Source organism: Molossus molossus, unplaced genomic scaffold (genome assembly GCF_014108415.1).
Source record: "Molossus molossus isolate mMolMol1 unplaced genomic scaffold, mMolMol1.p scaffold_m16_p_2, whole genome shotgun sequence".
Lineage (NCBI taxonomy): Eukaryota > Metazoa > Chordata > Mammalia > Chiroptera > Molossidae > Molossus > Molossus molossus.
The window spans coordinates 93,991,307-94,015,396 of record NW_023425355.1 but is presented as its reverse complement, the minus strand read 5'-3'; the positions used below and the strand labels follow the sequence as shown (position 1 = coordinate 94,015,396).

The window sequence follows — 24,090 nt, the reverse complement described above, 5'->3', positions numbered from 1 at the left end:
CTAACTTTTCTTCTGTCAGCAGGTAATCCAGGGGAGGGAGGGAAAGAAACAGAAATCCAATCACTGTGACAGGTGTTTTTTTTTTGTTTTTTGTTTTTGTTTTTATTTAACATGAGTGAATTGTAAAAATAACTAAAAAGAAAATAAATTATTTGATTAATATGAAAAAAAAAACATTTCGTAGACTTCACCAATGAAGCCGTCTAAACACAGTTCCTGGTACATAATCTATGGAATCTAGAATTTGTGTAGCCATTAACTATTTGTTTAATTAATATATTGTCTCCCTTAAGAAGGTTTCTAATCAAGATACAAGGATTGAGTAAACCATGAAGTAAATACATTTACCAAAAATAAAGCTGTAATCTCTGAAAAAATACTATAAATTTGTCAATATTTTTATCTCATAGGAAGATAAATTTGTTACATGACAAAATTTTTTTAATTCTTCATAATACTGTTACTCTGATGTGTGATTCATGGTGAGGAAAATATAGGTTTACAGTTGTGAGTACATAAAACAGAGTTTAGTCTTGTATTATTATTTATTAATTGTTGTATTATTTTCCATATGAACAACTGTAAACCTACTTTTGCCCCCACCCTGTATAAAAAACTTACATTGATTTCTATTTTAGTGTATTCAAGCAGACACAGAATGCTAAACATTTTATGAGAGATGATTTTCGACTTTTCTTACACTATATGCCATGTTTTAATACTAGGTCTTTGGAATTAGCATTACTACCATATTTCTCAAACTGAGTTCCTTTTCCCTTAAATATGTCATGTACTTTTCTCTAGAATGTAGACATGTCAAGGTCCTAAATTTCACATGTTGGATATTAATATATTTTCTCATAAATTTATATATAAAGAATCATTAATTAATGCCCTGCAGTTCACACATACCCATAGAGCTCAGTTTTTTATTTATTTATTGGGGTGACATTGGTTAGAACATTTGACTGCAGAGCCCACATTCTTGGGAGATTGTTGAGAACAATGTGGTAAGCTACCGATTCTCAGTCCTCTTTTACAGCTGACTCTGCCCTAAGCTAGTGCTTCTCAAATTTTATGTTCTGATTCAGTAGATTTGAAGTAAGGCCCAATATATTACATTTCTAATTGCTTCTAAGTTATTCTGATGCTGTTGGTCGGTGGCTCACATTGGATTAGCAAAGCCCTAAATGGCTTCCTCAACATTGGTGAGCCTTTTACAGGGCACCAAAATAGACTGTTTCACCTGCACAGACCTAATCTCCCTTGTTCTGTTCCTCTTCTTGGTGTTTTTCTCCTTGTGTTCTATCCTAACATCTGTCTAGCCAAAATGTTTTTAAATGCTGGATGCTTTTGAGCAAGGCACAAAGCAAAATTAGAAGGAAAATATGATTTCTCAGAGGAATTGCTTTTTACTCTATCTTCACTTTCCTTGTATCTGTGCTAATCCCTTTCTACAGGTCTTCTTTGGCAATGTGGATTCATCTGGTATAAAACACAATATTTTTAACCCTCCAATTATTGCTCAGTACATCCGTTTGCACCCAACACACTACAGCATCCGCAGTACTCTTCGTATGGAGTTAATGGGCTGTGATTTAAACAGTAAGTGCCAAGTCATCCCATATCCTTCCATCTCCTAACCATAAGTAGAATAATTAATGGTCCTAGTTTTCCAGAGTCTGGAGGGTTTCTCAGCACGTAGAACTATTAATGCTAAAACCAGCACAGTCCTGCGCAAACCTAGGACTTGGTCATTCTAACCATGAGATTCCCCATTAGCAGCCGCCTCCTAGACCACTATTAACAAGGCAAATAAATCAAAGTCAAAGCTGAGCAGAGCTGACCAGAAAACAGGGGGCATGTTACCAATAACAGAATCAATGCAAAAGTTAATTCCTGGGAAATGACATCCTAATGACAGTAGTCCTAGAGTGTCCATGGAGGCAGGCTAGTGGAATAAAGACCACATGTCCTTGTCACTACATTCTCCTTTCATTTTTTTTGAGGCTGCAGCATTCCACTAGGAATGGAGAATAAAGCAATATCAGATGCACAGATTACTGCCTCATCCTACTTAAACAATATGTTTGCCACCTGGTCTCCTTCACAAGCCCGACTTCACCTCCAGGGGAGGACTAATGCCTGGAGACCCCAGGTAAGAGGCAACAAACTTTCCATTGAACTGATGCAGAGTGGGAAGTAGTGGTTGGGAAAGAATAAGAAAAGCCCTTGACAGTTTCTTCAGAGGTATTTCTGTCACCTGGTTGTTCCCAAAGAGTGTCAGGAAGGTTGTCTATGGCCAGAAAAACCCACCGATATTTAGTGGTGCCATGTAATTTCAAACAGCATTCATTCATTGGGGGAAATGATCCTGAATTGAACCTCCTGGAAACAGAATCTCTATATGCAGTACTAGACTAATATCTGGAAAAGAATTGTAGCTGAAGCCAAGTTTTACAGAGAGAAATATCAATAATTAGCTCTCTTTGCAGGTTTCTCAGTGTCTCAAGGAAGGGTCACAGTCATGTACAGTTCATTGGGCAGTTATTTTCCAGAACCACACAGTATGCAATTTTCCAATCACTGAATAGCTTTTTGAGATGAATAGAGTTAATGGTCTCTGCTCCATCAAGGGCTTATTTTAAATTAAAAGGTTGTATAACACATTTCTAAACTTTTAATACTGTAGTCAGTCTCTGTGTGGTTCATATATTCATTCAGCAAACATTTACTAAGTACCTGTTAAATAGTTGACCCTGGGGATACTGAGATGAATCATGAAAAATTTCAACCCTCCAGTTACTGAGTCTAAAAAGGGAAAATGACAGACAATTACAATGCAGAGTGTAAGTGCTGTAGCCTGGTTAATAACAAGGAATTTGGGGATTTCCGGAAGCAAATAGTGACCAGCAGGATACTAGTCTAACTAACTTCCTCAGGTAAATAATCCAGAAGAGTGGCTGCAAGTGGACTTCCAGAAGACAGTGAAAGTTACAGGAATAACCACCCAGGGGGTGAAATCTCTCCTTATCAGCATGTATGTGAAGGAGTTCCTCATCTCAAGTAGTGAAGATGGCCAAAACTGGACTTCATTTCGTCAGAATGGCAAAGTAAAGGTATGCTGCTCACATAAGAAAGTCACAAACCTATCCTAGAGCTTGACATTTAGAAGTATAACAAGGATGATATATGATCACACTTTCAGGATAAACTTTACTGAGTATCTGTAGGAATAGGTTACCATGTAAAGCATTTTGAGAGGACACAGTGACTCCAAGCAAGGATATATAATCCCAAGGAAAGGGCAGCATAGAACAAAAAGTTTATTATTCTCATGAATTTTGATGTCATACAGGATTGTGGCAAGAATCAGAGGGGTAAAGAAGAATGACAGTTATTTGCCAATTACTTAATGGTGTCTGTATCCCTCATCAGCTACATAGATTTCCAAGCCTCAATGACCTTTAACTTGAGTGACCAAGACAGTCTTCCTTCTTCCTTTGCTAGATATGTCAACAAATTATGGTAATTAGAGAACATGACATAAACTCTTGCTATCATGAGTTGTGAGGGAATGAATAATTCATCTCTATGGTTTCTTTAATCTTCTTTGTCACCAGAAATGATGTGGCCCTTACTAATCTCTCTAGTACAGTCGCTTGCCACTTGCTCCTTTGCTCTCTAAGCCCTACCCATACTAATAAACTCTCAGGTCCCTAAAAACTGCATGTTCCTTCTGACAACAGGATTTTATATACACCATTTCTTCTACCTAGAACATTTTTTTTCTAGGTACTTCCCACTGCCCCTGTCACCTAGCTCATTCTTCAAAATTTCAGATAAACATCATCTCCAAGAATAATTCCCTGGTCCCTCAAGGTTGGATTAAAGACTTATGCTTCTGGCAGTTTAGCAGACTAGAGTATAGATAATATATATTCTGGAGGACATTCTCATTTTTAAAAGAGTGTATCTCTGATACATGGCTACAATATAGATGAACCTTGAAAACATCATGATAAATTAAATAGGTCAGACATAAAAGGACAAATATTGTATGATTCCACTATACAGACAAACAGAACCAGTAGGATGTGTATGTGTGTGAATGGGTGCGTGTGTGTATATGTATAAAGAGATTTATTATAAGGAATTGTCTCACGTGATTATGGAGGTTGACAAGTCCCAGGATCTACAGGGTGAATCAGCAAGCTGAAGACCCAGAAGAGCCAATGGTGTAGTTACAGTTCAAGTCTGAAAGCTGGAGAACCAGAGACCTAATGGTATAAGTTCAAGGATGAAAGCCAAAAGGCTTAAGACTCAGGAAGAGCTGATATTTCTATGTAAGCCTAAAGGCTGGGAAAAGCTAATGTTCCAGTTCAAAGTCAATCAGGTAGAAAGAATTCTCTCTTCCTCAGAGAAAGGTCAGCCTTTTTATTCTATTCAATTGATTGGATGATGCTCACCCACATTAGGAAGGGCAGTCTGCTTTACTGGCTCTACCATTTAAACATTAATCTTACCCAAAGACATACTCACAGACACACCCAAAGTAATGTTTGACCAAATATCTGAGCACCCATGGCCTAGTCAAGTTGACACATAAAATTAACAATTACAGTGAGGTACCTAGAACAGACAAATTCATAGAGACTGAAAGTAGAATAGTATTACTAAAGATTGAGAGAGGGGAGAATGGAGAGTTATTGTTTAATGGAAACAGAATTTCAGTTTTACAAGATAAAGAGTTCTGGAGATGGATGGCGGTGATGCTTGTGCAGCCCAGCCAGTGTGGCTCAGTGGATTGAGTGTTGTCCCATGGACTGAAAGGTCTCGGTTCGATTCCCAGTTGGGGCACATGTCTGAGGTGCAGGCTCAATCCCTGGTAGAGGAGGTGCAAGAAGCAGCCAATCGATATATCTCTTTCTCATGGATGTTTCTATCTCTCTCCCCCTTCCTCTCTCTCTAAAAAAAAGAATAAAATAAGAACATATTTTTTAAATGGTTAAAATAAGTTATATGTTATATACATATTACCACAATTTATAAAGCTATATCACAGATAGTACATCCTTAAGACATTGCTACATTCAGTGAAGAAAGGAATTTCCAGCCTCCTCACCAACAACAGCAAAAAAGAGCTTTTATTTTAAAGTAATGATCTTAAGGAGAAACATCTGTAACAAAAATCAATTAATTAATTAATTTAATTAAAAAAGAAAAAGAAAATAATGATCTTAAATCAGAGCAAAGAGAGGTGAAAACGAGACAATGTAAAACAAAAACTTTCCTAAGGAAAAATGCTTGTATTAGTGTTGTTATTGGGAGACAAAGCTTTAAGCAAAATGCAAAGAAAACTGAAGGTAAGACTTCTGTGTTAAGTAAGTAATGAACCCCAGAAGGAGCTAAAGTACTTGCAAATAAGTTGTACCCCCTGACATCTGGAAGAAGCATTTTTAAGTTCACTCTAGAAGAAAGCACTCCTAGTTTAGGTCTCCAGGATACCCACATATTAAAATGATAAGATCAGCCCTGGCTGGTTTTGCTCAGTGGTTAGAACATTGGCTTATGGACCAAAGAGTCACAGGTTTGAGTTCCAGTCAAGGGCACATACCTCAGTAGCAGGTTCGATCCCAGTCTCGGTCAGGGTTGTGCAGGGGGCAACCAATCGATCTCTCTCTCTCTCTCCCTTCCTCCCTCCCTCTCTCCCTCTCTCCCTCTCTCCCTCTCTCTCTCTCCCTCCCTCTCTCTCTCTCCTTCCCTCTCTCCCTCCCTTCCTCTTCCTCTCTCTCTCTCTTCTTCCCTCCTACTCTATCTGAAAAAAAAAATTAATGGAAAAAGTATCTTCAGGTGAGGATTAAAAAAAGGTAAGATCATAAACAGATCAGCAATAATGAAACACAGCAAAACAACTTGACAAGTGAGGAGATTTAATCTATACAGATTTAAAATGTGAACATCAAATTCACATTATCAGATATATTTCATAAAATAATTATGCATAAACTATTTGAAGCAACAAACTATAAAAACATAAAAATAAATGACAAACTATCCAAAATTATTAGGCAGTTTGGGGAAAAACAGTACTTTTAGAAATAAAAAAAAAACATAACTGTTGAAGTTTAAAAATCAAAAAGGCAATAGCAGATTAGACACAGCCAAAGAGAATTTAATCAATTGAAAGATATATCAGAATAAATTACCCAGAGTAGCACAGAAGTTGAAGCATATGAAAAAAAATTAAGATAAATATGGTATACAGAGAAAGCCTAACATATATATAATTGGAATCCCAGCCTGGCCTGTGTGGCTCAGTGGATTGAACATCATCCTACAGACTGAGAGTTCCCAGTTTGACTCTCAGTCAGGGCACATGCAGGGTACATGCGGGCTTGATCCCCAGTAGGGTGCATGCAGAAGGCAGCCGATCAATGTTTCTTTCTCACATTGATGTTTCTATATCTCTCCTTTCCTCTCTTACTAAAAATATCACTAAAGACATATTTTTAAATAAATAAATAATAAATAATTGGAATCCCAGAATGAAAGAAAAGAAAAAGTGGAGAAATTGCAAACAAACAAGAATGATCACTTTTGCCACTTACATTCAACATTGTACTGGAAGTTACAGCCAGAGAAATTAGGTGAGAAAAAGAAATAAAAGGTATCCAAATTGGGAGTAATGAAGTAAAACTATCTCTCTTTGCCAATAATATGATTTTATATGTAGAAAATCCTAAGGAATACACAAAAAAATTATTAGAGCTAATAAGCAAATTCAACAATGTTTCAGGATACATGATCAACACACAGAAATTGATTGTATTTCTATATACTAACAATGAAAAATCCAAAAAAGAAATTAAGAAAATAATTTTATTTACAATAGCATAAAAAGAATAAAAGATTTAGGAATAAACTTAGCCGAGGAGGTACAAATCTTGTACACTGAAAACTTCAGAACATTGCTGAAAACATTAAATATGACCTAAATAAATAGAAAGATATCCTAGGTTCATGGATTGGAAGACTTAATCATGTTAAGGTGGTAGTACTATCCAAAGCTATCTACAGATTCAGTGCAATCCCAACCAAAATCCCAATGGACATTTTTGCAGAAATGGACAAGCTGATCTTAGAATTTGTGTGGAATTTCAAGTAACCCAGACTAGCCAGAACAATCTTGGAAAAAAAAAAAAACAAAAAAACAAAGTTGGAGGACTCATATTCTCAATTTTAAAACTTACCACAAAGCTATAGTCATCAAAACAGTGTGGTATTGACATAAAGACAGATCAGTGGAGTATAACTGAAGTCCAGAAATAAGCCTATACATCTATGGCAAATGGATTTTCAATAAGTATGCCAAGACAATTCACTGTGAAAAGAATAATCTCTTCAACAAATAATGCTAGGAAAACTAGATATCCACATGCAAAAGAATTGTTACTACACACCATATGCAAAAAATAATGAATGGGTCAAATACATAAATATAGGAGATACAACTATAAAACTTAGCAGAAAATATAGGGGTAAATATTGATGACCTTGAATTTAACAATGGTTTCTTAAATGTGACACTATAATCACAAACAACAGAAGAAAAATAGATATAGTAGACTTCTTCAAAAAAACTTGTGTACATCAGAGGATACTATCAACCAATTGAAAACACAACCCAATGTATAGGAGAAAATATTTCCAGTCATATGTTTGATAAAGGGTCTAGTATCCAGGATATAAAACAACTCAAATTCAACTACAAAATGACAACAAAATTTAAAAATAGAAAAAAAAAAAACTTTAATAAGCATTTCTATAAGGAAGATATACAAATGACCAACAAACACATGAGCATTAACATCACTAGTCATTAAGAAAATGCAAATTAAAACCAAAATAAGATATCACTTCACACCCACTAGTATGACTAAAATTTTTTAAAAATAAAAAGTGTTAGCAAAGATGTAGAAAAATTAAAACCCCCATTCCTAATGGGAATGTAAGATGGGGAAGCCACTGTAGAAAACATTTTGGTAGTCCCTCAATAAGGTAAACATGGAATTACCATATGATCCAGCAATTCCACTGTTGGGTAGCTACCCAAAATAATTGAAAATAGATAATTAACAAAAACTTGTACACAAATGCTCACAGCAGCCATAGCAAGATAAAAGTACTGGTACATGCTACAACATGGGTGAACCTTTCAAACATGCCAAGTGAAAGAAGCCAGACATAAAAGGCCACATATTGTATAATTCCATTTATATGAAATATCCAGAATAGGCATATGCATACTTTAGAATGATTAAGATGGTAAATTTTATTTTATATACATTTTACTACAATAAAAAGAAGCCAAAAGACGCATACATTACCATAATGAGGGTGATGAACTGACAGCTGATTTCTAAACAAAAATGAAAATCGGAAGATAGTTAATGATGTCTAGATGATGCTAAAAGGAAAATTCTGAAATCTCTCTGCAAAAAAAAAAAAAATCAAGTGAAAATATCTTTAATGCATCAAAGAAAAAACTAAAAATTTTTCTAACAGACGAGTGATTTTGCCACTCAGGAAAATCCTGCCAACATAAAAATTAATAGGATATTTATTAACCTTATATCAGTACATTTTAAAAATTAGGTAAAATGGATTAATTCCTAGTAAATATAACTTACTAAAGAAGGAATAGGAAACCTTGAAACTCCTATAACCTTTGAGAAATTGAATTTGTGTTAAAAATCTTTTTACAAAGAAAATTCCAGATCCAGATGGCTACACAAAATACTCTGCCAAATTTTCAAGGGAGAGACAATATCAATATTACAAGCATTCTTTCAGAAAAGTGGGGAGGGGGACTACATTATTCAACTCTTTTTATGATGACAACAAAACCCAACAAGAGCAATTTCGTTAGAAAGGAAAATAGTAGCCCAATTTTATTAATGAATGTACATCTAAAACAAAATATTAGCAGTATGTATCCAAGTTGGATTTATTCTAGGAATGCACGGTTGGCTTAACATTAGAAAAGTAATATAATCCATCACATTAATGGACTGAAGGATTATATAACCAACAAATGCTGATAAAAGCATTTTATAAAATTCTACATCTGTTCTTAATGATGAAGAGTATTAATCTGATGAAGAGTATTCACAAAACTCGTACAGCAAATATATTTTAGATGAAACACAGAAAGCTTTTCCTTTGAAATTGAGAGTAAGATGGAGAGTAATATATAATTGGTCTACTGTACCAATTATATATTGCTTCATAACAAAAAACCCCAAAACTTGATCACAACTTTTTGGATCAGGAATTAGGTTGATCTGGTTGGCTGGTTTGTCTGTGATCCATGTGACATCAGTGCAGATAGATGGATGGAGCTACTTCCTAGATAGTTTCCTTGCTCACAAGTCTTGACCTTTCCATCCACACAGTATTTCTTCAGTGCCTCTCTACATGTTGTGGACTTCTCACAGCATCATGGTCTTAAAATAGTCAGTCTTCTTACATAAGAGCTAGATTTCAAGAAACTACCAGGAGAAGTCGCCAGGCCTCTTGAAGAGTCCAGGCCCAGAACTGGCACAGCATCACTTCTTCCATATTCTATCAATCTAAGGAACCAATGGTCAGTTCACATTTAAAACAAAGCAAAATAAACCAACCTCTCCATGCTAGGGATGCCAAAAATTCATAGCCATCTTTAACCTACCACATTCACTTTTATTAAAAACTGCATTTGTTCTGGCCAATGTGGCTCAGTGGTTGAACCATGCACCAAGAGGTCACCAGTTCGATTCCCAGTCAGGGCACATGCCCAGGTTGTGGGTCAGATCCCCCTGGGGGCATGCAGGAGGTGGCCAATCGATGTTATCTCTCATTGATGTTTCTATCTGTCTCTCCCTCTCCCTTCCTCTCTCTCTAAAATCAATAAAGAAAAAAATATATTTAAAAAAAAACCCAGCATTTGGAGCACAGCAATCAGATGTCAAAGTGAACAATGAGCCCTAGCTGGTTTGGCTCAGCAGTTAGAGCGTCGGCCTACGGACCAGAGAGTCCCAGGTTCGGTTCCCACTAAGGGCACGCGTACCTCGGTTGCAATTGGGGTCATGTGGGTGGAAATCAGTCGATGTGTCTCTCTCACATCGATGTTTCTCTCTCTCTTCCCCCCTCTCTCCCTCCCACTCTATCTGAAGATAAATGCAAAGATGTCCTTGGGTGAGGATTTTAAAAAAGTGAACAATGAACATGCATGCTCCTGGGTACATACATGGTGAAAATGTCAGGAAAATGGCGGTGGAGTGAATGAAAGCTACATAGACCATCTCCCAGGACTAAACTGGAATTACAACTAAAATAAAGACAAGTCATCTGAAAAAAAAACAACTGAAGAGCCGCTGAAGAGAACGCTTATCTGGCCAATAAGATCACCAGAGCAGAGGTTTTGACTTGCAGGGAGAGGCACAGGGAACACCAGCACTTCCCTGAAGGGCCAGTGCACTAAATTACAGCTACAGCCACTCACTTTGGGCTCCAGGAGAGGGAGGACAGACTGGACTGGAACTGTGTGAGGAGAGTTGGGGGTTCGGGGCACTGGGGAGAGAGCTGGGAAGGAAGCCTTCAGGGACTCTATGCTGAGTCACTCCCCCACAAGACAGTAGCCGTCTTGCTCAAAAAGTCTGTTCCCAGAACAGCTATAGCCCTGGGGGAGAAGCAACTGCCTCTTCCTCAGGATTTAACCACCTCGCTGGAGAAGTGCAACCTGAGGCTCATTAGCAGCTAGAGACTGCCTGCCACCCAGTAGGCAGAGAAGAGTCTCTGAAAGCTTTGAATTTTGGACCTGGCTCTTGGTGTTGGGGGTCAGGGCTCTGGAGTTTGAGCTGTGAAGGCTGAGGCCTGAGTTCCTATGCTGAGCCACTCCCCCATCCTTCAGTAGCCATCTCTGTCAAGTAGCCACACTAGAGTGGCTTAAGTCCGGGAGAGGTGTGGAGAAGCAACTGCCTCTCCCTTGGGAATTTAAGACCACCCAGATGGAGAAGTGCAACCTGAGGCTCGATAACAGCCAGAGACTACCTGCCACCCAGTAGGCAGAGAAGAGCCTCTGAAAGATTTCAGCTTTTGAACTGGATCTCAGTGTTGGGGGTCCTGACTCTGGGGACTGAGCTGTGAAGGCTGAGGCCTGAGTTTCTATGCTGAGCCAATAACCCACAATGCAGAAACCATTTTTCTCAAATCAACTTTAGCTCAGGGGAAAGCAATTGCCCCACACACTGGAAATCCTCTTACCCTACCCACCTGAGATTTTTCATTCAGCTAAGGTCTACAACCTGAGCTTCATTAACTGAGACTAATAGTCAGCCTATAGGCAAAAGCTCTGGGATGACTGAATCTTTGCTTGGCCTGTGACTCTATCCAGGAAAGTAAGACAAGACATTGGTGTTTAGCATGGTCCCATTCATACTAATCCAAACCCAAAAGGGGGAGCCACAATCAGCAGAACACCAACACTCACAGGAAAAATTTGGCAGGCTCCGTACCCTGCTACGACAGCCAAAATACCGAGAGAAAAAAAAAAAAAACAAATAAAAGAATAAGAGAACTTTACAGAAGAAGGGATAAATAAAATGGAGTAAAGCAAGTTATCAGAGATAAAGTTCAGAGTAATGATTATGAGGAAGCTCAACAGCATGAGTAAATATATAGAAACAATAAAAATCAACCAATTGGAAGTGAAAAACCACCAAGAAAAACTGAAGAATTACCTAGCAGAAATAAAGAACATATTGAAAGAAATAACCAGCAGATTAGAGGAAGGCAAGAATCAGGTCAATGAATTAGAAGACAGGGTAGAAAAAAGTCACCCAATCAGAGAACCAAAAAGAAAAAATAATTTAAAAACAGGAGGACAGTTTAAGAGAGCTGTGGAACAATATGAAATGTAACAACATCTGCATCATTGGAGTACCAGAAGAAAATGAGCAAGGGTTAGACAATATATTTGAAAAAAATAGTGAGAAAAGACACCCCTAACTTGGTGAAGGAAATGGGCATACAAGTTTAAGAAGCACAGAGACCCCAAAAAAGAACCCAAAAAGACCCACACCAAGATACATCATAATAAAAATGTCAAAAATTAAAAACAAAGAGACAACCTAAAAAGCAGCAAGATAAAAGCAACAGGTTACCTAAAAAGGAGCCCCCATAAGGTTACCAGCAGATTTCTCAACAGAAACACTACAGACCAGAAGGGAATGGCATGAAGTAATCAAGGTCATGAAAAACAAGGATCTGAACCCAAGACTACTCTACCCAGCAAGGCTATCATTCAAACTAGAAGGTCAAATAAAGACCTTCCCAGACCAAAAAAAAAAAAAAAAAAAAAAAAGGCTACGGGAATATATTAGCACCAAACTAGCACTGCAAGAACTAGGAAGAAAAATAGAACCACACTAAACAAAAATGGCAATAAATAAGTACATATCAACAATCACCTTAAATGTAAATGGATTGAATGCTCTGATAAAAAGACACAGAGTAGCTGATTAGATAAGAAAGCATGACTCATATATGTTGTTTACAAGAGACCCACATCACAACAAAGTACTCACATAGGTTGAAAGTGAAGGGATGGAAAAAAAATTTTCCAAGTAAACAGAAAGGAACAAAAAGGCAGGGTATCCATACTCATATCCAATAAATTTGACTGCAAAATGAAGGCCATAACTAGAGACAAAGAAGGCCATGACATAATATTGAAAGGATCTATAGAACCTTGGTAAACATATATGTACCCAACATAGGAGCACCAAAATACATCTAAAAACTTCTGGAGGACTTCAAAGGAGAAATAGAGAGCAATGCAATCATAGCAGGGGACTTCAACACCCCTCTGACATCACTGGATAGATCTTCTAGACAAAAAAAAAAAAATTACAACAAAACAGAGTTTCTAAATGATGCACTAGATCAAATTAATTTCATAGATATCTACAGAGAATTACACCCCAAAACAGCAGAATTCACATTCTTCTCAAGCGCACATGGGTCATTCTCAAAGATAGACCACATGTTAAGACACAAAGTCAGTCTCTCCAAGGTTGAAGTCATATCAAGCCTCTTCTCAGATACAAAGGCATGAAATTAGAAATTAATTAGGATAGAAACACTCAAAAATTATCAAACACATGGAGGCTAAATAAAATGTTATTAAACAACGAACGGGGTAATCAAAGAGATCAAGGAAGAAATAAAATAACTTCCTGGAAATCAATAACAATGAACACACAACAACACAAAATTAATGGGATGTAGCAAAAGAAGTCCTAAATGGGAAGTTTGTAGCACTACAGACCTACCTCAAGAAACAGGAAACACATCTAATAGACTATATAACCCTATACCTTAAAGAATTAGAAAGTAAACAAAAAGAAAAACCTAGAGCAAGTAGAGGGAAATGAATAGTAAAGATCAGAGCAGAAATAAACAACATAGAGACTAAAAAGCAATTCAAAAGATCAATGAAACAAAGAGCTGGTTCTTTGAAAAGATAAACAAGATTGATGAGCCTTTAGCCAGACTCATCAAGAATCAAAGAGAGAGGACCCAAATAAACAAAATCAGAAATGAAAGAGGAGAAGTAAAAACTGACACCACAGAAATACAAAGTATAAAAAATACTATGAACAATTATATGCCAAAAAATTGGACAACCTAGTTGAAATGGACAAATTTCTGGAATCACACAGTCTCCCAATACTGAACCAGAAAGAGACAGAAAACTTGAACAGATCAATAACAACTAAGGAAATTGAAGATGTAATCAACAAACTCCCAGCAAACAAAAGCCATGGTCCATACAGCTTCATCGGGCCTTTTTACCAAACAATCCAAGAGCACCCATTCTCCTCAAACTATTCTAAAAAATTCAATAAGAAGGAAGACTTCCAAGCTCTACTTATGAGGCCAGCATAATCCTAATTCCAAAAATGAATAAGGACACTACAAAGAAAGAAAACTACAGGCCAATATGCCTGATGAACATAATGCCAAAATCCTCAACAAAATATTAGCAAATCGAACCCAGTAATACATTAAAAAAATCATTCACCATGACCAAATGGGATTCATCCCAGGGATGCAAGACTGGTACATTATTTGCAAATCAATAAATGTTATACATTACATAAACAAAATAAATAATAAAAATCATGTGATCATATCAATAGATGCTGAAAAGGCATTTGACAAATCCAGCACCCATTTCTGATAAAAATGCTCAGCAATGTGGGAATAGAAAGATCATATTATAATAAAATAAAGGCCATATATGAAAAACCTACAGCCAACATCATACTCAATGGGTAAAAACTAAAAGCATTTCCCTTAAGAACAGGAACATGACAGGGATGCCCAATTTCACCACTTCTATTTAACATAGTACTACTGGAAGTCTTAGCCACAACTATCAGACAAGAAAACTTAAAAGGGTCAAATTGGAAAGGAGAAAATGAAACTGTCATTCAGAGATGACATGATATTGTACATAGAAAACCCTAAAGATTCCATCAAAAACCTACTAGATTTAATAAATGGATTTTGCAAGGTAGCAGGATACAAAATTAACATCAAGAAATTAATGGCATTCTTATACACCAATAATGAACCCTCAGAAAAGCAAACTAAAAAAAGAAAATTCCATTTACTGTTACAAAAAATAAATAAAATACCTAGGAATAAACTTAACCAAGAAGGTAAAAAACCAGTTCTCAGGAAACTACAGGACATTGAACAAAGAAATAGAGGAAGATGTAAAAAAGTGAAAACACATACTATGTTCATGGATTGGAAAAATCAACATTAAAATGTCCATACTACCCAAAGCAATCTACAGATTCAATGCAATCCCTATTAAAGTACAAGCGGTATATTTCACAGATCTGGAATAAATACTCCAATAGTTTATATGGAACCAAAAAAGACCCCAAATAGCCACAACAGTCATGAAAAAGAAGAACAAAGTAGGAGGGATCACAATACCAGATATCAGGTTATACTACAAAGCCATTGTAATCAAAACAGCCTGGTACTGGCACAAGAACAGGCATATAGATCAATGGAACAGAACTGAGAACCCAGATATCAACTCAAGAAAGTATGCTTAATTAATATTTAATAAAGGAGGCAAAAGCATACAATTGAGAAAAGACAGTCTCTTCAATAAATGGTGTTGGGAAAATAGGACAGCTACATGCAAAAATAATGAAACTAAACCACCAACTTACACAATACACAAGAATAAACTCAAAATGGATAAAAGACTTAAATGTAACCCGTGAAACCATAAAAACACTAGAAGAAAATGTAGAAAGAAAAATCTCAGACATCATATGTAGCAGAATTTTCACTGATACATCACCTAGGGCAAGAGGAAAAAGGGAAAATTAATACATGGGACTACATCAAACTAAAAAGCTTCTGCACGGCAAAGGAAACCGGCATCAAAATAAAATGGGAACTTACTCTCTGAGAGAACATATTTTCCAATAATACATCAGTTAAGGGGTTAATCTCCAAAATACATAGAGTACTCATACAACTCAACAAAAGGAAGACAAACAAACCAATTTAAAAAATGGGCAGAGGACCTGAATAGACATTTCTCCAAGCAGGACATACAAATAGCCAGGAGACATATGAAAAAATGCTCAACATCTCTAATCATCAGAGAGAGGCAAATTAAAATGACTATGAGATATGACCTCACACCTGCCAGAATGCGGGCCATGAACAAATTGCCGAAGAAGTGCTGATGAGGATGTGGAGAAAAGGGCACTCTATCACCCTGCTGGTGGGAATGCAGACTGGTGCACCCACTGTGGAAAACAATATGGTGTTTCTTCAAAAAATTAAAAATTGAACTGCCATTTGACCCAGTGATCCCCTTTGGAATATATCCTAAGAAGCCTGAAACATCAATCAGGAAGAATATATACACCCTTATGTTCATAGCAGCACTATTTACAATAGCTAATATCTGGAAACAGCCCAAGTGCCCATCGATAGATGAGTACATAAAAAAGCTGTGGTACATTTACACAATGGAATACTATGCAGCTTTAAAAAAAGATCTCTTGCCCTGGCCAGTTTGGCTCAGCGGTTAGAGCGTCGGCCTGTGGTCCAGAGAGACCCGGGTTCGGTTCCTGCTAAGGGCATGTACCTCGGTTGCAGTTTGTCCCCGGCCCTGGTTGGTCGTGCGGGTGGCAGCCACTCGATGTGTCCCTTCACATCGATGTTTCTCTCTCTCTCTCTTCCTCTCTCTCCTTCCCGCTCTAGCTGAACAAAAAATGGAAAAATGTCCTCGGGTGAGGATAAAAAAAAAAAAAAAAAAAAAAAGATCTCTTACCCTTTGAGACAACATGGAGGGACCTGGAGAGTATTATGCTAAGTGAATTAAGCTAGACAGAAAGACAAGTACCACGTGATCTCACTTATTTATGGAACATAATGAACAAAATAAGCTGTCAACCAAGAGTGCAGAGTCATGGAAGTAGGGAACAGACTGTCAAACCTCAAAGGGATGGGAGGTGGGAAGGGAGGGAAGAGATAAACCAAAAAGATTATATGCATATATGCACAACCAATGGACACAGACATCAGATTGGGTAAAGCAAGAGTGAGGTGGGAGCAGGTCACTGGGGAAAAAGGGGGACATCTGTAATACTTTCAACAATAAATTAATTAATTAATTAATTAATTTAAAAAAATAAAAATATACTATGTACTCCCAAGTTTTCCCATTGCATGTGAGTGCATAGAAAAAAACAAACTGCATTTGATGTCCTAAACTGTGTGGTAAGGTAATAAAAAGAAATAGAATGTGTAAGGATTGGAAAAGATGAAAAAAAGTCTCATAATAAGTGGAAGATAATTTATATATCTATAAATTATAAGATAGAATAGTCTTGAAAGTTTGCCAAAAACAAAATAAATACAAATTTTAATTATATTTCTATAGGCCAGGAACAAATAGTTGGAAAATAGTTTAAAATAGCATTTAAAAATCCCAAGTACTGAGTTGCACATTCCCGCCAGATAGTAGCTGCCTAAATCTCTCCTTACAGCTTTCAAAACATATATATAAATGACAAATAAAACCACCCATAATTCACATACAGAATTATTGAAGGACAAAAAATACTATAAGTTTCAATTTGCAAGTAAGTAGGAAATAAGCATGCCAAGCTAGCTGACCCAGCTCCAATGCTCACTCTGGAGAGAGTTCAGGAGTGACTGTGAAAAAAAGAGGAAAGGTCAGCGTGAGGCCTAGTGGTGGTAAAACACATAAAATCACTTCTAAAGAGAGAAAGTCACACCCTGAGTGATGAAACACTGATATTTGACACTTGCTGGATCATAGCATTGACTTGCGAATAACTGAAAGGAAAGAGATTGAAAGTATGTGGGACGACTAAAGGCAGATTTGGAAAGACAAAAGATATATATATCTTTTTCTAGTCATGGGGGATACATATCTTGGACACTTGGTGATGAACAACAACAATAACAAAAAGTCAAATAGCCCGACCAGTGGATTGAGCATTGTCCCATGGACTGAGAGGTCAGGGCACATGCCCGGGTTGCAGGCTGGATCCCTGGTAGGGGTAGTGCAGGAGGCAGCCAATGGATGTTTCTCTCTCACATCGATGTTTCTATCTCTCTCTCCTTTCCCCTCTCCCTCTAAAAAAAATCAATTAAAAAAAATTTTTTTTAAAGTCAAATGGTGGAAGTTAATTTCCTTTAAAAGCAAAGCTAAATCACAAGAAACAAACCTCTTACTGCCCCGTCTACTAAAGAAATATATTGCACTTCACTTTATCAACAGTAGGGGGTACTCCTGAACTAAGAAACCTATTAAGTCTCCCAAACCTTTTATAAAATCACCTTTTATTGCTAGAACAAGAAAATACAAGGCATTTCTAAATGAACAGAAAATGGCAAATGAGATAAAAAGTATTGTTTGTTCTTGATTTTTCACTCCCTTATTCCTTGAAAACTCCATTGACTTTGGGCTTGACTAATGAAATGTAAGTAGACATGACATACACCACTTCTAAACAAGCTTTAAATGTGATTGTGTGTTTGGTTCAGTCTCTTGTGCCTCTGCCTTCTACCATGAGACAAAAATGTGAAAGAAATGACAAAACTATGAAATCAACTTGCAACTATCAGTATACTATTTAATGCTTGTTAGGAACTTGAATGGATGCTAAAAACATTGGATGAAAGCTTGATGGGGAATAGAATACTTACAATGGTCTCACAGATTGTTAGGAAAGGGAAATAGCTACCTTTATAATAGAGTGATCTGTTGGACACCATCTTAACAAAGTGATCAAACTTTATATCAATCATGGTACAAACTGGTATCATGAGTCACCTGATGCGATGTGATATATCAATATGTTAACATTTGATGAATCTAGTTTAATGATTTAAGTGTTCGTTGTATTGTTCTTTCAATTTCTTGAGGTTGGTAATATTTCAAAATAAAAATTTGAGGGGAAATAAGTCTAACAGATGTGAAAGCCTTCAAATTACCATAAACATTTGTCAAAGAATCTCAGAACAGGGACCTTAATGTTTCTCAAAAATTTTCTCAAACTTTAACAAATGTTTATAGTGTATTTGCCACGTATATACATTATGCTATATATTCTACAAGTGAAAGATCAGCTACTAAGGTCTCTGCCCTCATGGAGCTGACATTTGGTGGCCAAAACAGAGGGAACGATCAATAACCATGTAAAGAGGTAAGTGAGAAGATATTGAATGCTATGAAGAAAATGAACAAGTTAAGGTTTAGAGTCAACAAGAGTCCTATTTTAGATGGCATTGATCTCTCTAAAGAGATGGCATTTAAACAGAGACCCAACAGATAAAAATGGGGTTACAGAAGAGGTAAGAACATTCTGAACATGGAGAACCACATATACAAAGGCTCTCATGATAAAAAAAAAAAAGTTGGCATTGTCTAGGAACTAAAGACAAAGGCCTCCACAGCAGGTAAGCAGGGTGCTCTTAATTCTAGATGTCACACCCACTTTCCCCGGCTATGTTGTGAAAACGTAATTTTTTTCCTGTCAGACAACTAATAAAAACTATTATTACTCTTTCAGGTTTTCCAGGGAAATCAAGACTCCTTCACACCTGTGGTGAACTCTATAGACCCACCGCTACTGACGCGCTACCTTAGAATTCACCCCCAGAGCTGGGTGCACCAGATTGCCCTGAGGCTGGAGATTCTGGGCTGTGAGACACAGCAGCTGTACTGAACATTACAAGAAATAAAGTATGAGACCTTTGGCATTTTCAAGGGAATAGTTCTGAAGACTTCATAAATTCTCCTGATCCAATAAAACCACTATCACATAGAATTCTTTCCATAAAATGTAGTAAAATACAATTGTTTATATGTATACAATCATAAGATTGTCTTAAGTGCCCCTCCCACCCCTGTTAACCCGGTACCACTAGGATAACCAACCATCCCCGTTTGGCCTTGCCAGTCCCCTTGCTCCTCCCTCCTAGGCCCAGACCATTCCTTAACTCCAGTCCAGCATGCCTCTCAGATTTGCCTTCTACCTGTGAGCCTGGCCTCCGGGTTACTTCCTGCCCTACACTGCCCATGACGCTATCATTTTTCTGTGTATTTAAATGATGCAGTCCAAGCAGACACTGCCCTGAAGCTTCCCAAATTAGTTATTACTAGTCCTGCATTTTATGGGAGTGTTGCATCCTATTTAACGCTTAAGCTTTTCTGCAGCTGCTCAAAGACCGATCCTTTCTCCCAATGTAATTAGGGGGAAAAAATGAGGAAACCCATCTGGAAAACATTCTCCTCCTGACAAAATAGGTCCCTCACACAGCCATCACTTCCTCCTCTGTAGAAAAACAATGTATTTAAAGTTGGCAGAGATATTCCTGATGCAAGCATTTCAGATTAGGCTTCAAGTATTTAAAATAAAACTCTCATTTTTTATTATCCTGGTCATGCATGGAAAAAGACATATTTGGAGATCATATCACCACAACCTTGAAGTTAAAGGGCAAGTCATTTTGACAACCTGCAAAGTGGAGATAATATAAAAACTACTACATTAAAGTCTATTTTTGCCTCCTTAAAAATAGATATAATTATCTTATTTAGCCATCTTGGGGCACTGTTAGTGGCACATTCTTACTTCAAAAGCTAGTGTTGTTAAACTAAGGCTCATCAATGGGAATCACGAGCCCCAAAATCCTCTGGATTAGATACAACATTTATGTATGAATGTATATGTGTGTTTTTCTGACAGGAGTATCCAAAGATTTAATAAGATGTTTAAGGGGTGCAAGGTTTTAAAAAATATCAGAAAGCTCTGGCCAGTTTGGCTCAGCGGTTGGAGCATCGGCCTATGGACCAGAGAGTCCCGGGTTTGGTTCCTGCCAGGGGCACGTACAAAATATATATATATATATATATATACACACACACACACACATTATATATATACACACACACACACACACACACACACACACACACAAACATATCAGAAAGATGTAGAAACAAAGCCATTTGGTCTTAATTCAAGTCAACAAAAAATATAATAGGTTAGGATCACTAATACAAGAATACACTCTATGTTCCGTGTACTCACAACTGTAAACCTCCTTTTGCCCCACCCTGTATAATCACAATCCACTGATCAAGGTGCAAATGGTTTATAGTCCTATAAGATTCTTTTAAGGTTAGAGGTTAATTTATAGAAATCAATAAGTTGTTTTGCTTTATAACCTGGTAGAGAAGTTAACCCTAAAGGTGATGTGGTTTTATTTTCTGTATAAAGTTAAGCACTATTATGTCAAATTTAATAATCTTTTTTTACAGGTTCCGAAGGGAAATACTATTGAGTATTTCATTGATTCATAGTAACAGTTTTGTTAGAGAATATTCAGGAAGCTTTGTGCCACAAAGTGCATTTATAAAAGGCAATCGCTACTCAAATTATCTTTGACTAAATCTGAAATAGTATAATTTAATAATCTGATTTTGGCATTCTTTTCCCATTGACTATATACATCTCTATTTCTCAGATGTTCTTGGAACCAGCTTTTTTGTTTTCCGGCAGGTTTCCTCAATGAGCAGTTAAATAAAACATTGACACATACAAGCAAATGGCCTTTGAGAATTATATTTTTACCCTTGAAATAAAAATGTGAACAATAATATTTTTTAAAAACAGAGGCACTGAATAGCAGGATGGACACTTTAGAAAAGCAAATTACAGAGTTAGAAAACAAGATTAAATTGAACTCACAGCAAAAAATAATATGAGGCAAAATAAAAATAAAAATTCAAAAACTAGAAATGGCGCCTTGGCCAGTCTGGCTCAGCCGTTGAGTGTCGGCCTGCAGTCCGGGGTTCGGTTCCTGCTAGGGGCATATACCACAAAAACAAAAACAAAAACAAAAACTAGAAATGAAGCCTTGATCCAGGAGATGAGCTTATATAAAGGGAGACTGAGACAGCAATGGAGAGTTTCTGTTCAACGGGTATAGTGTTTCGTTTATTCTAGATGAATTAGTTCTAGAGATCTGTTGTACAACACAGTTTCTATAGTTAATAAGGTATTATGCACTTTAAAAATTTTTTTCTCTAGCCCGAGGATATTTTTCCATTGATTTTTTCAGACAGAGTGGGAGGGAGGGAGAAACATTGATAAGAGAGGGACACATCAATTGTTTGCCTACCACATGACCCCGACGGTGGGGGGGCGGGTGGGATCAAACCTGAAACCAAGGTATGTTCCCTTGACCAGGAATCAAACCTGCGACTCTTGGGTCCCAGGGCCAACTCTCTAACTGCTGAGCCAAACCAGCCAGGTCTGCACTTCAAAATTTGTTAAGAGGATAGATCTCACATTAAGTGTTCTTACCATAATTTTTTTTAAATGGAAAGTCCTGAGGGAACAATCAGAATAGATGTCAAATAAAACAATACAAAAAATTTCTTTGCCATAAAATAATAATAATAACAAAAACAAATTTAAATATTCAGATCAAACAGTGTCTTAGTACAAGGCATAAATAAAGAAAGACCAGAACAGAACATAGCCTGGAACCAATGTTAAATTCCAGGGATAATGTACAAGAGTGAGATTGCGCATTGTTTACTGGCATAAACCAAGTCAGATAGGAAAACAGACCCTTGTTAATACCATAAAATCCACATAATTTTATAATACTGGTTGTGTTATTTATAAGATCACCGAGATCATAACAACTTAATTATCAGAAGATTGGTGAGCAAATGCAATCTCTTATAACAAACATAGTTTACAACTTTAAGTGAACCAATATAATTTTCTGTCACAAGTATTTTATTTTATTTTATTTTATTTTATTTTATTATTATTTTTTTTTATCCTCACCCGAGGACAGTTTTTCATTCTTTGTTCAGATAGAGCAGGAGGGGGAGAGAGAGAGAGAGAGAGAGAAACATCGATGTGAAAGGGACACATCGAGTGGCTGCCACCCGCACGACCAACCGGAGCCGGGGACAAACTGCAACCGAGGTACATGCCCTTAGCGGGAACCGAACCCGGGTCTCTCCGGACCGCAGGCCGATGCTCTAACCGCTGAGCCAAACCGGCCAGGGCTGTCACAAGTATTTTATCAATTTCAAAATTACTAGTCAATAATCTTTGGAAGATAAGTATTAAAACAAATATCTCTCAGTGTTATAGAAAATCTCTGTATTCTTTTTAGTACACAGAACATATAGAAACCCAGCTTTATGATGACAGATTAAATATAGACTTAACTTTAATATTTATGAACTGATTGTAACTATTCTTAACCTCCTTCTTTGGCTATCTAATCCAAGAGTAATGACTGACAAAGCACTCCCAGAAATTTGTGGGTATGATTTAATACATATTGCTTAACCAAGACGGACACTTTCAGTCACATGCTTTTCTATTTTATAAGAATAAAATATTCAAGACATTCTATCAAGATGGATCATCTACAAAAAAAGAATTAAAGTGATATCAGTGGTGGTCACCTGTTCTTTGTCTACCTAGCATCCTTTCCTTTGGGAAACAGCCCTTTTCACATTCCTACTTGATTCATTTTTTGTGAACCAAAATTCCGTTTTGTTTTTAAAAAAGTTGGGTTTCTGTCACTTGCAACTCAAAGAGTACTTTCTAAACTTCATATTTGGCTCAGCGGTTAGAGCGTCGGCCTGCGGTCCTGAGAGACCCGGGTTCGGTTCCCTCTAAGGGCGCGTACCTCGGTTGCAGTTTGTCTCCGGCCCTGGTCGGTCGTGCGGGTGGCAGTCACTCGATGTGTTCCTTTCACATCGATGTTTTTCTCTCTCTCTGTTCCTCTCTCTCCCTCCCACTCTACCTGAACAAAAGAATGGGAAAATGTCCTCGGGTGAGGATAAAAAATAAATAAATAAAATAAATAAGCTTCATATTTTTCAACTGCAATCTTCAATTCAATAATTCACAAAGATGTGAAGAAAACATTTCCTCAATGTACTCCAAAAATGTTTTCAGCCAAAGTATATACATATTCACATATCTCTCTTTTTATGCCAATTTTTCTTCTAGGCACAACATCTAAATATCCCAGTGCTTCCCGGCTGATGTGGCTGAGTGGTTGAGCGTCGACCCATGCACCAGGAGGTCACCGGTTTGATTCCTGGTCAGGGCACATGTCCAAATTGTGGGCCAAATCCCCAGTGGGGGATATGCAGGAGGCAGCCAATTGATGTTCTCTCTCATCGATGTTTAACTCTCTCTCTCTTTAAAATCAGTAAAGAATAAATAAATACATAAATAAATAAATATCCCAGTGCTTATTGTATACTTTGCCTCGAATATCCCACATATTATTTTACTTGTCCTCTCTCCTAGATCTTCACTCAGTATTTGGCATAACTATTCACCAAACCAGAAATTCAAATTTTATTGTTGACACCTCCCTCTCCCTCACTGCAGCATTTCCTATAATTCAATA

At 37.0% G+C, this 24,090-nt stretch overlaps 1 protein-coding gene across 1 annotated transcript in view; it reads left to right on the top strand.

Moving 5' to 3' along the window:
• Positions 1 to 23,736, top strand: part of F8 (coagulation factor VIII) — a 272,819-nt gene extending 249,083 nt beyond the window's left edge. The window contains exons 23-27 of the mRNA XM_036270458.1: positions 1,461 to 1,605; positions 2,010 to 2,158; positions 2,943 to 3,119; positions 19,197 to 19,369; positions 23,682 to 23,736. Coding sequence (XP_036126351.1) covers positions 1,461 to 1,605; positions 2,010 to 2,158; positions 2,943 to 3,119; positions 19,197 to 19,352 — 627 coding nt within the window. The 3' untranslated portion in view covers positions 19,353 to 19,369; positions 23,682 to 23,736. The remainder of the gene's footprint in view (positions 1 to 1,460; positions 1,606 to 2,009; positions 2,159 to 2,942; positions 3,120 to 19,196; positions 19,370 to 23,681) is intronic.
• The last annotated feature ends 354 nt before the right edge of the window (positions 23,737 to 24,090 follow it).